The sequence below is a fragment of the Jaculus jaculus genome, chromosome 15, assembly GCF_020740685.1.
Source record: "Jaculus jaculus isolate mJacJac1 chromosome 15, mJacJac1.mat.Y.cur, whole genome shotgun sequence".
Classification (NCBI taxonomy): Eukaryota; Metazoa; Chordata; class Mammalia; order Rodentia; family Dipodidae; genus Jaculus; species Jaculus jaculus.
This window is the reverse complement of record NC_059116.1, coordinates 34003597-34014842: the sequence shown is the minus strand read 5'-3', so window position 1 is coordinate 34014842 and position 11246 is coordinate 34003597. Positions and strand designations below refer to the sequence as shown.

General features: G+C 48.0%; 1 protein-coding gene across 1 annotated transcript; it reads right to left on the bottom strand.

Moving 5' to 3' along the window:
* Nucleotides 1-1065: 1065 nt before the first annotated feature.
* Nucleotides 1066-4089, bottom strand: Rps15 (ribosomal protein S15). The gene is made up of 4 exons (XM_045135071.1): nucleotides 4077-4089; nucleotides 3673-3758; nucleotides 1299-1533; nucleotides 1066-1210 (listed from the first exon to the last, which is right to left on the bottom strand). Exons 1-4 carry the CDS (start codon nucleotides 4077-4079, stop codon nucleotides 1097-1099), a joined length of 438 nt encoding a protein of 145 aa, XP_044991006.1. The 5' UTR covers nucleotides 4080-4089; the 3' UTR covers nucleotides 1066-1096.
* Nucleotides 4090-11246: the final 7157 nt, after the last annotated feature.

Genomic DNA, 11246 nt, shown 5'->3' with positions numbered 1-11246 from the left:
CGCCCTCGGCCGCAGGGACGGCCTGCGCATGCGCGAGGGGCGGGAGAGGTCACTAGAGGGGGCGGGGGCTCCTGACGACCCTAAGAATGCAAAATGAGGTCGCGGACTGCGAGCAGGTGTAGCTTGGACCACGGGGGCTGATCGCATCCAGGAGCCATCGGGAAAGGGATGGTGTCTGAGAGCAGAGGTGGGTATCAGTCCAGTCCCAACCCAGCGCTGCCCAGGCCCAAGAAACTGCGGCGACAGAGCCGGGAGCACGCATACAGGGATGGATGATGCTAGCACTCAGGTGCTAGGGAAGATGGACGAGGACCTGGTCCAAGTCTAGGTTGACAAATTTCAGGCAAGGCTTCAAATGGAGGCAACTGGAGCTAGCACCAAGTGGCATGGTGCAGGGCAGGGTTCCTAGTTTGGACACCACCTTTAGGCTGTCAGTACTCGGGGTCTACTTGCGGTTGCACTCTCAGCTTCCTGCCCCCCCCCCCCAATGTGCTCCTGAACACTAGCAGAAATGTTCCAGGCCAGAACAGGTGCCCCACATCAGAGTGGGTCCTGGGTCTCCTTAGAGCCCTGACTCCACAGGGGACCTGTGACTTCTGCAGTTCAGCTGTGTTAACACTGGTTACTCAGACAGTCCAGGCTGGCCTACGGGAACTCCGGGGCTCTAGCCATGTAGAGCCCAGACATGCCCATGAACCCTGCTACAGAGCCACCCACCCCCTCACACTTGCAGCTGAGGGGTATACTGTTTCATGTCAGAGATATTCCCTGCCTGGAAGTCGACAAAAACGAGACCCAACAATACACTTCCATCTCCTCCCCCAAAATCAAGACTGCTCCATTAATGCAGTGGGCCCTCCATGTGTCTCAGATCACCTGGTTCGGGTGGACAGCAAGGTCATTTCCTTTGACTGTCCCACTTGCACCTCATGAGGTCAGAGATCCCCTGCTCATCCACGGACCCACCCTCACTCCTTGGAGGCTGCGACCACAGACTGGCTTCTCTGAGGAGTTGGTGGCCCCTCCTTATAACCCCAGATGCCTAGAAGGATGGACACTCATGCCTTCAAACTAGAATTTAGGTTTATTGCCACAGCTACTTGAGGGGGATGAAACGGGAGGAGTGGGTGGCACCGATGCCCGGCCGGCCATGCTTCACTGGCTTGTAGGTGATGGAGAACTCGCCCAGGTAGTGGCCAATCATCTCGGGCTGTAGAGAGGGGGCAAAGAGTCAGGAGCTGGGGTCACATTCACTGGGGCTGGCTCCCCAGACCCCCATGCCCAGGCCTTTTACACACCTTGATCTCCACCTGGTTGAAGGTCTTGCCGTTGTACACACCCACCATGCTGCCCACCATCTCAGGCAGAATGATCATGTCACGCAGGTGTGTCTTCACCACTTCGGGCTTCTCCATGGGCGGTGCCTCCTTTTTGGCCTTGCGCAGGCGCTTGAGCAGAGAGTGCTGCTTCCTCCGCAGGCCGCGATTCAGCCGCCGCCGCTGCCTGGCGCTGTACAGCTGCATCAGCTGCTCACTAGGGAACAGGGGGTGGCCTGAGCCCTGGGAACCTGGCAGCATCTCCATGGGGCAGGCCTGTTTCCCACAGCTTTCCACAGGGCAAGGACTGACCTCTCAATTCAACAGTCACCATCCAGGGCTAGAGCTTGCCTGTGAAGCCTAAGGACCCAGAATTGAATCTCCCAGAACCCACAAGCCAGATGCCCATGGTGGGGGGCATGCATCTGGAGTTCATCTGAAGGGGAAGGCTGTGGTGCACACAGTCTCTCTCTCATAAGTAAAAAAAGGGCACTAGGGAGGCAGGGGTAGGAGGATCATCGTGAGTTCAAGGCCATCCTGAGACTATAGTGAATTCCAGGTCAGCCAGGGTTAGACACCCTACTTTGAAAAACAACAAGAGATTAAAAAAAAAGTACCACCCATGCTGGAGGGCCAATCCCCAGGGCTCACAGGCTGCCTAGCATGACTCACACCTTCAACCCCAGCAGAGCTAAGGCCAGTACCACAATAACCTCTGGACTCCACGGGCACACATTATCACATACATACACAAAAAGAACTAAGAATCATTGAAAGGGGAAGAGGGCTGAAAAGATGACTCAGTGGTTAAGGGCAACTGCCGACCCCTTAGTTGGATTCCTCAGTATACATGTAAAAACCAGATGCAAGATTGGAGAGATGGCTTAGTGGTTAAGCGCTTGCCTGTGAAGCCTAAGGACCCCAGTTCGAGGCTCGATTCCCCAGGACCCACGTTAGCCAGATGCACAAGGGGGCGCACGCATCTGGAGCTCGTTTGCAATGGCTGGAAACCCTGGCGCGCCCATTCTCTCTCTCTCTGCCTCCTTCTCCCTGCTGTTTTCAAAGAAATAAAACTAAAAAAATAAAATAAACCAAAAAAACCAGATGCACCAAATGGCGCACTTGTCTGGAGTATGTTTACAGTGGCTGGAGGCCCGGGCTTGCCCATTATCTATCTGTATCTTTCTTGGTCTGTCTCCCAGGCCTCTAACTCACAGCAACCCACCTACCTCTGCCTCCTGAGTGCTGGGAATGATAATAATAATAAACTTGGCTGGAGGGATGGCTTAGTGGTTAAGCCGTTTGCCTGCAATGCCAAAGGACCCACGTTAGTCAGATGTGTACGTGGGTGCAAACATCTCGAGTTCACTTGTAGTGGCTGGAGGCCCTGGGGCGTCCATTCTCCCCCCCCCCACCCGTCTTTCTCTGCCAAATAATAAATAAAAATATTTTTAGCCAGGCGTGGTGGAGCACGCCTTTAATCCCAGCACTCGGGAGGCAGAAGGATCTCCATGAGTTCGAGGCCACCCTGAGACTACATAGTGAATTGCAGGTCAGTCTGGACTAGAATGCAACCGTACTTTCAAAACACACACACACACACACACACACACACACACACATTTTATAATTAAAGCAACACTGGGAGCCAGGCGTGGCAGCGCACGTCTTTAATCCCAGCACTCCAGAGGCAGAGGTAGGAGGATCACCCTGAGTTCTGAGATTCCATAATGAATTCCAGGTCAGCCCAGGCTAGAATGCAATCCTACTTTGAAAAAGAAGACCAAAAAAAACACTGGGTTTGGGAGATGGCTCAGCAGTTAAAGGGACTCGTTGGCATAGACTCATTGGCAAAGCCTGCCGACCAGGGATCGATTCCACATTACCCACGTATAGCCAGGCCCAAAGCACAAGGCACTGGCAAGCAGAAAACAAATTCTCCCTAGAATGCACAGGGCTGAGTCCCACCAGATACCACACTGGTGCTAACTAGCAAGTATTCTCTACCGCCTACTCCCAACCCAGTGCATCAGCCAAGCAGCAGGCACCCAATCGTGCTCACTTGGAGGCCTAGGGCACGCCAGCCGTTCCACTATTTGGGAGACTGAGACATGAAGATTGAGAGTTCAAGGCCAGCCAGGGCCTGGCACACGCCTTTAATCCCAGAACTTCGGAGGCGAAGAAAAAAAAGAGGAAGGGGATGGGGCCCAGTGTGGCTTGCCCGAAATTCGAGGCCAGCCTGGTCTATGTCAGTGAGCAAATATGGTGCTGGTGGTCTGTGTACGCAAGTCTTGCCTACTAAACAGGATGCTGTGGGTTCGATGCCCAGCACTGGACGAATATCAAAGGCTCTTACTAGGACATGTCGAGGAGCTGGTCCAGGTCTACCCCACGGTAGGTGAACTTGCGAAAGGTCCTCTTCTTCTTCTGCTCCACTTCCGCCTGCAGAACGTGGACCGGGGTCACGGGAGCCGCCGCGCCTCCCGAGACCCGGCTCCCCAACTCGCGGGGAGGAATGTCCACTCCGGCCTGTCTCGGTGACGCGCGCGAGGGGCTCCGGCAAGTCGGGCGGAACACGGCGGGCCCGCGACCAACCGTGCCCCGCCACCCCAACTCCCACCAAGGCGTGCCATTTCCAGCCCCAGGAGAGCAGCGAGGGTCCCTTCACACGTGGTGACGTGGCCCAGTCCCGGGAGAATAGACGGAGAGCGGATGGAGACTGATAGAACTGCTGGAGGAGCGCAGAAACGGGATACTCACCATTTTGCCGGATCTTCGGAAAAGAAAGTACGTTCCGCGCCTGCGCAGTTATCCCAGAGCTCCTTCCGGCCACGCCCCTGGGGCCGCCCTCGTGCATCCGCCTTCTAGAGATGAGCGTGCGCCCCCTGCTGTACGGAGGACTGAGAGCAACCCGGGAGTGTCAAAAGAACAGGGTTCTCTTTTTTTTGGCGGGGGGGGCGGGTGTTGGTCCAGGTAGGGTTTCACTTTGGCCCAGGCTGACCTGGAATTCACTATGTAGTCTCAGGGTGGCCTCGAACTCACGGCGATCCTCCTACCTCTGCCTCCCGAGTGCTGGGATTAAAGACGTGCGCCACCTCGCCGGGCTTGTTTTGTTTTTAAAGCTCAGAAGCTATAACCTAAATTTATTTTAAGATTTAGTATATCTTAACGACAGCATTTCAAACAGGAAATAAAGAATGGATGACTTCTCTTCAGCTGAAATAGTTGCCTACACAACAGGAGAAAAAAGAGTCCTGCCACTAGAGTTAGGTAGGTTAAAGAATTAAATGTTAAACCGGGCGTGGTGGTGCACCCCTTTAATCCCAGTTTTCGGGAGGCAGAGGTTAGGAGGATCGCTGTGAGTGAGTTCGAGGCCACCCTGAGACTACATAGTGAATTCCAGATCAGCCTGGGCCAGAGTGAGACCCTACCTCGAAAAACCAAAAAAAAAAAAAAAAGAATTAAATGTTTAGCCTTTAATCCCAGCACTAGGGAGGCAGAAGTAGGAGGATCACCGTGAGTTCAAGGCCACCCTGAGAATACAGAGTGAATTCCAGGTCAGCCTGGGCTAGAGTGAGACCCTGCCTTGCAAAAACAAACAAAAAAAGAATTAAATGTTTAGCCTTTAATCCCAGCACTAGGGAGGCAGAAGTAGGAGGATCACCGTGAGTTCAAGGCCACCCTGAGAATACAGAGTGAATTCCAGGTCAGCCTGGGCTAGAGTGAGACCCTGCCTTGCAAAAACAAACAAAAAAAGAATTAAATGTTTAAACCAGGCATGGTGGTGCATACCTTTAATCCCAGCACTTGAGAGGCAGAGGTGGGGGTTGCAGAGAGTTAGAGGCCACCCTGAGACTACATAGGAAATTCCAGGTCAGCCTGAGCTAGAGTGAGCCCCTATCTCGGAAAACCAAAAAAAAAAAATAAATAAAATAAATAAATAAATATGAAATGCCGGGAATGATGGCACACACCCTTAACCCTAGCACTTGGGAGTCTGAGGTCGTTGGATAGCTGTAAGGTTGAGGCCACCCTGGGACTACATAGTGAATTCCAGGTCAGCCAGAGCTAGAGCAGACCCTACCTCAAAAAAAAAAAAAAAAAAAAAAAACTTTATGCCAGATTTGGTGGCACACACCTTTAATCCCAGCACTTGGGAGGCAGAGGCAGGAGGATCACTGTGAGTTCAAGGCTGGCTGAGACTACATAGTAAATTCCAGGACAGCCTGGGCTAAGCAAAACCCTACCACGAAAAAAAAACAAACAACTTTTTAAGTTGTGCCTTTCCCTTTGCTTTTTAAAAAATGTATTATTTAATTATAAATACATACACACACACACACACACACACACGAAAAAGAGGCAGAGAGAGAGAGAAAGAGGGAGGGAAAGATGGGCGTGCCAGGGCCTCCAGCCACTACAAACGAACAAACTCCAGATGGCATCTGTCTTACGTGGGACCTGGAGAATTGAACCTGGGTCCTTAGGCTTTGCAGGCAAACACCTTAACCGCTAAATCATTTCTGCAGCCCAGGTTCAGTCTCTCTAAAGAGAATTCTGTGGTGTCACTGCCTCCTCTGATGCCTGCAACCTGCTAGAGCTAAAGATTCCAACTGGCGACTCAGGTACCACCTGGAATTCAGAAATGAACTCTCTAACCTTGGACATTGTGGCTGTGAACTTAAATAAAGAAAAGTGAGCTTTGTTGGATCCTTCCCAGAAGAAACTCTGCAGAGATGTCATGAAAGAAGTCTTCAGCAACTTGGCCTGTATAGATTTCTCTGTGTCTGTATTTAAAAAAACAAGTATAGAGATCAAAGCATTGAAGATCAGAATGAAAGTCTAGAAGAAATCTAAGATGCATTGTGTCTCACTTTGGACATCAACCACATATCAATGAGGAATACAGACAGACAACACAGAAAGCCCTTGGCTTCCCTCACAAGTGTTCAAACAGAAATGGAACACACTAGAAAAAGACCCCCAAAGTACATGACACATTAAAAAGCCTTCAGCCATAAAAGTAAATAAATTTAATTTTTAAAAAGGGGGCTGGAGAGATGGCTTAACAATTGAGGCATTTGCCTGCAAAGCCAAAGGACCCCAGTTCGATTCCCCAGGACCCATTTAAGTCAGATGCACAAGGGGGCACATGTGTCTGGAGTTCGTTTGCAATGGTTAGAGGCTCTGATGTGCCCAATCTCTCTTTCTCTCTCTCTCTAATAAATAAAAATAAAATCTTCCCTGCAGCCACTGAAAACAACTCCAGATATATGTGCCACCTTGTGTATCTGGCTTACACAGGTACTGGGGAATTTAGCCTTGAACTGGTGTCTTTAAGCTTCACAGGCAAGTGCCTAACTGCTAAGCCATCTCTCCAGCCCAAATAAAATCTTTTTTTAAAAAGTCTTCAGCTTTCATTAGTTAATTAATTAGTGGGTTTTTTTGTTGTTCTTTTTTCGAAGTAGGGTCTCACTCTGGCCCAGGCTGACCTGTAATTCACTATGTAATCTCAGGGTGGCCTCAAACTCATGGTGATCCTCCTACCTCTGCCTACTGAGTGCTGGGATTAAGGGCATGCGCCACCATGTCCGGTTTATTAGTGGGGTTTTTTGTTTGTTTGTCTGTCTGTTTGTTTTTTCGATGTAGGGTCTCACTATAGCCCAGGCTGACCTTGAATTCACTATGTAGTCTCAGGGTGGCCTCAAGCTCTCGCTGATCCTCCTACCCCTGCCACCCTAGTGCTGGGATTACAGGCATGCACCACCACACCCAACTAATTAATTAATTTGTAAGCAGAGAAAAATAGAAGAGAGCCAGAGAAATAGAATGAGCATGCCAGGGCTTCCAGCCACTGCAAATGAACTCCAAATGCATGTACCACCTTGTACATCTGGCTTATGTGGGTACTGGAGGATGGAATTTGGGTCATTAGACTTTGCAACCAAGTGCCTTAGCTGCTGAGCCATCTCTCCAGCCCCCTTCAGCCTTTCCAGTTCCAGTAGAAGCCATAAAGAGGCTCATGGTTGCCGGGCGTGGTGGTGCACGCCTTTAATCCCAGCACTGGGGAGGCAAAGGAAGGAGGATCACCATGAGTTCATACTGGGAAAAAGCCCTATGAATGTAAGCAATGCACTAAGACCTTTCTTTGGAAAGATTTCAAAACCATGTGATAATTACAAATACTGGAAGTGGAAATTTCTTTAAGTGTAAGGTATGTGAGGAAGCATTACTATATCCCAGCTTGCTTAGAGTACATCAAATAAACCATACTGGAGAGAAGACCTATAAATGTGAGTAGTGTGATAAAAGCTTTCTCTGCTCCTTAGTCCTTTAAAAGACATGAAGCAATTCATCCTGGGAAAAAAAGCCCTATGAATGTGAACAATGTGGCAAAACCTTTTCTTCCATCAATGTTAAGAGTTCACCAGAAGAATGTGCATTCTGAAAGTGGACATTTGAAATGTAGAGTATGTGGGAAAACATTTCATTTCCTCTGTATGTTTAGGAGACATGAAAGGTCTCACACTGGAGAGGAGCCCCACAAGTGTCAGCAGTGTGGCAAGACCTTCAGTTTCCAGTTCCTTTCATAGACATGAACCAGGTCATAGTGAGAAAAAGCTCTATCATGTAAACAGTATGATAAAAATTTTAAATGGGGCTGGAGAGATGGCTTAGCGGTTAAGTGCTTGCTTGTGAAGCCTAAGGACCCTGCTTCAAGGCTTGATTCTCCAGGACCCACATAAGCCAAATGCACAAGGTGGCGCATGCATCTGGAGTTTATTTGCAGTGGCTGGAGACCCTGGCATGCCCTTTCTCCCTGTCTATCTCTCTATCTCTTTCTCTCTCTGTCTGTCGCTGTCAAATAAGTAAATTAATTAAATAAACAAAAAAATTTTAAAGGAACTCAGGATCATATATATATATTTCAAATGTCAAGGGCTGGAGAGATGGCTTAGTGGATAAGGCACTTGCCTATCAAGCCTAAGGATTCCCCAGCACATACGTAAACCAGATGCACAAGGTGGCACATGCGTCTGGAGTTCATTTGCAGTGGCTAGAGGCCCTGGTGTGCCCATTCTCTCTCTATCTCTGAATAGATAGATAGATAGATAGATAGATAGATAGATAGATAGATTTTTAAAAAAAGATTCCAATGTCCATGTTCCCTTCAAGATCATGGAAGAACTTATACAGGAGAGAGGCTGTACAAATGCAAACATTGCAGTAAAGCCTTCAATTATGTCAGACCAAGACACGAAAGAACTCGTACTAGAGAGAAGCTCTATGCATGTGAGCAGTTTGGAAAGGACTCCGTTGTTCCACTTCCCTTCAATACCATGGAAGATTTCATGCTAGAGAGAAGCCCTATGAATGTAAATACTGTGGTAAAGTCTTCTCTACCACTTATATTAAAAACATGAGCCGGGCATGGTGGCACATGCCTTTAATCCCAGCACAGAGCAGAGGTGGGAGAATTATCATGAGTTCATGGCCACCCTGAGTCTACAAAGTAAATTCCAGGTCAACCTGGGCTAGAGCAAGACCCTACTTTGAAAAAGAAAGAACGAACGAACTCACATGAAAGAATCACCACATCACTACACAATTAAAAAAAAAAAAATGTAGCCAGGTGTGGTGGCACACACCTTTAATCCCAGCACTCGGGAGGCAAAGGTAGAATTGCGAGTTCAAGGCCACCCTGAGACTCCATAGTGAATTCCATGTCAGCCTGGACTAGAGTGAGACCCTACCTTGAAAAACCAAAATAAATAAATAAATATAAATAAATAAAGGGCTGGAGTGATGGTTCAACAGTTAAGGTACTTGCCTATAAAGCCTAAACAACCCAATTTTGATTCCCTGGTCCCATGTAAAGCCAGATGCACAAGGTGGCACATGCATCTGTAGCTTGTTTACAATGGTTGGAGGCTCTGGCATGCCCATTCTATAGGTCTGTCTTCTATGTCTCTCTGCTTGCAAATACAGTACCTTTTCTAAATATAAAAGAACTTACACTGTAGTAAGACCCTATGGATACAAAAAGAAATGAAAACCCTGCACTACAAACACAAACAAACAAACAAAAAAAACCCACAAAGTCTTCTACAGTAAAAACAAAAAACATTTTTGTTTGGTTTTGTTTTGTTTTGAGACAGACATAGCCTAGCCTGAAACTCACTATTTAGCTGGGGATGAGAGCTTGAACTCAGACCTTCCTAACGTTACCTCCCAAATACTGGGTTGAGAGGCATTCATTCCCACACCTGGCTCCCAAAGAGGCCTTTTTAAATGTTTTTTTTTTTTTTTTAAATTTCTAGGTAGGGTCTTGCTTTAGCCTAGGTTGACCTGGAATTCTATATGTAGTCTCAAACTGGCCTCAAACTCATGATAATCATGGGATTAAAGGTGTGTGCCACCACACTCCACTAAATATTATTTACTTGCAAGCAGAAAGTCAGAGAAATACAGAGATGTACACACCAGCACCTCCAGCAGTTGCAACCTCCAGACGTATGTGCCACTGTGTAGCTGGCTTTATGTGGATACTGGGGAATTGAACCCGGGTCATCAGGCTTTGCAGGCAAGTGTCATAACAGCTAAGCAATCTCTCCAGTCACAAACTATTTTTACCTTTTGGAGACTGGATCTCCTTCTGTAGCCCAGGCTGGCCTCAAACTCACAATCCTCCTGCCTCAGGGTTGTATCATAACCACCAGCATGTGGCTATCTCAGGCATATGCTTTATAATCACATTAACAGCCAAGTACTTACGGAGGACCTACTGTGTGCAAGCAGGTGTGGGTTTGGGGATTTGAAGCCCACTGAGATTGGAAGACAAGAACAAGGGGTGTGGGCACTGTAGATGTCAGAGCTTAGATCAGGCAGGAATCAGGGTCATCGCTCTGCTGAAAAGAACCAGTCAGGCTTTAGGTACACAAAGCTCAATATAGTCACTAAGCAAGCACGTTGCTGGGTTCATGACACACATAAGTAATATGTGTTAGAATACTATAACTAGTCAGGCACGTTGCTGGGTTCATGACACACACAAGTAATATGTGTTAGAATACTATAACTAGTCAGGCGTGTCATGTCCCACCAACTGTGGAGACTGACACAGGACCACTGGAGTCCAGGAATTTGAAGCCAGCCTAGGCAACAGTGAGAAAGTACTCTTCCCTAAAGTGTGTGTGTATAGAGCAGGCTGGGTTGTGGCTCAGCAGGTAAAGAAGTTACCTAGCATGATGAAGGCCTGGCACCCCAGCACCCAATAAAGCTGGTGTGGTAGTACATGCTTGTCATCCTAGCACTAGTGAAGGTGGAGGCAAGAGGATGAGTTCAATGCTACTTTCAGCCTCAAAATTAGTTGAAGGCCAGCCTGAGCTACACAAGACCCTAAAACATTATATGCATGAGGCACTGAGTTCAATGTCAACCCTCCATGTGAAGGCAGACACCTGACCCTAGCACTTCAGCAACTGAGCCAGGACTTCAGTGTATGAAGTGTAGGCTACAGGAAATTCCTGGTCTGTGCCATGGATATGTGTTTGTGTATGTACACACATATGTACTTTTGTTCTTTTTATTATTTTACTTATGAATGAGAGAGAGAATGGGTGCACCAGGGCAAATGAACTCCAGATGCATGTACCACCATGTGCATGTGGCTTACATGGGTTTTGGAGATTTGAACCTGAGGCTTTATAGGCAAGCACCTTAACTGCTAAGCCATCTCTCCACCCTACACATTTTTTATTTTTTTCCACATAGGGTCACACTCTAGCCTAGGCTGAAGTGGTACTCACTGTGTAGTTCTGGGCGGGCCTCAATACTCCTACCTCATTTTCAGACTATATTAAAACACACAAATAATTACTTAAGCAAGGTGTGGTGTGTGCTACACACCTTTAATCCCAGCACTTGAGA

Excerpts from the sequence above, each read along its gene's own strand:
- Rps15 (XM_045135071.1), bottom strand. Across the intron at positions 1,534-3,672 it reads CAGCTCCTCGACATGTCCTA|TGAGCAGCTGATGCAGCTGT; the intron begins GTAAGAGCCTTT and ends CCTGTTCCCTAG. Across the intron at positions 1,211-1,298 it reads TCAACCAGGTGGAGATCAAG|CCCGAGATGATTGGCCACTA; the intron begins GTGTGTAAAAGG and ends CCCTCTCTACAG.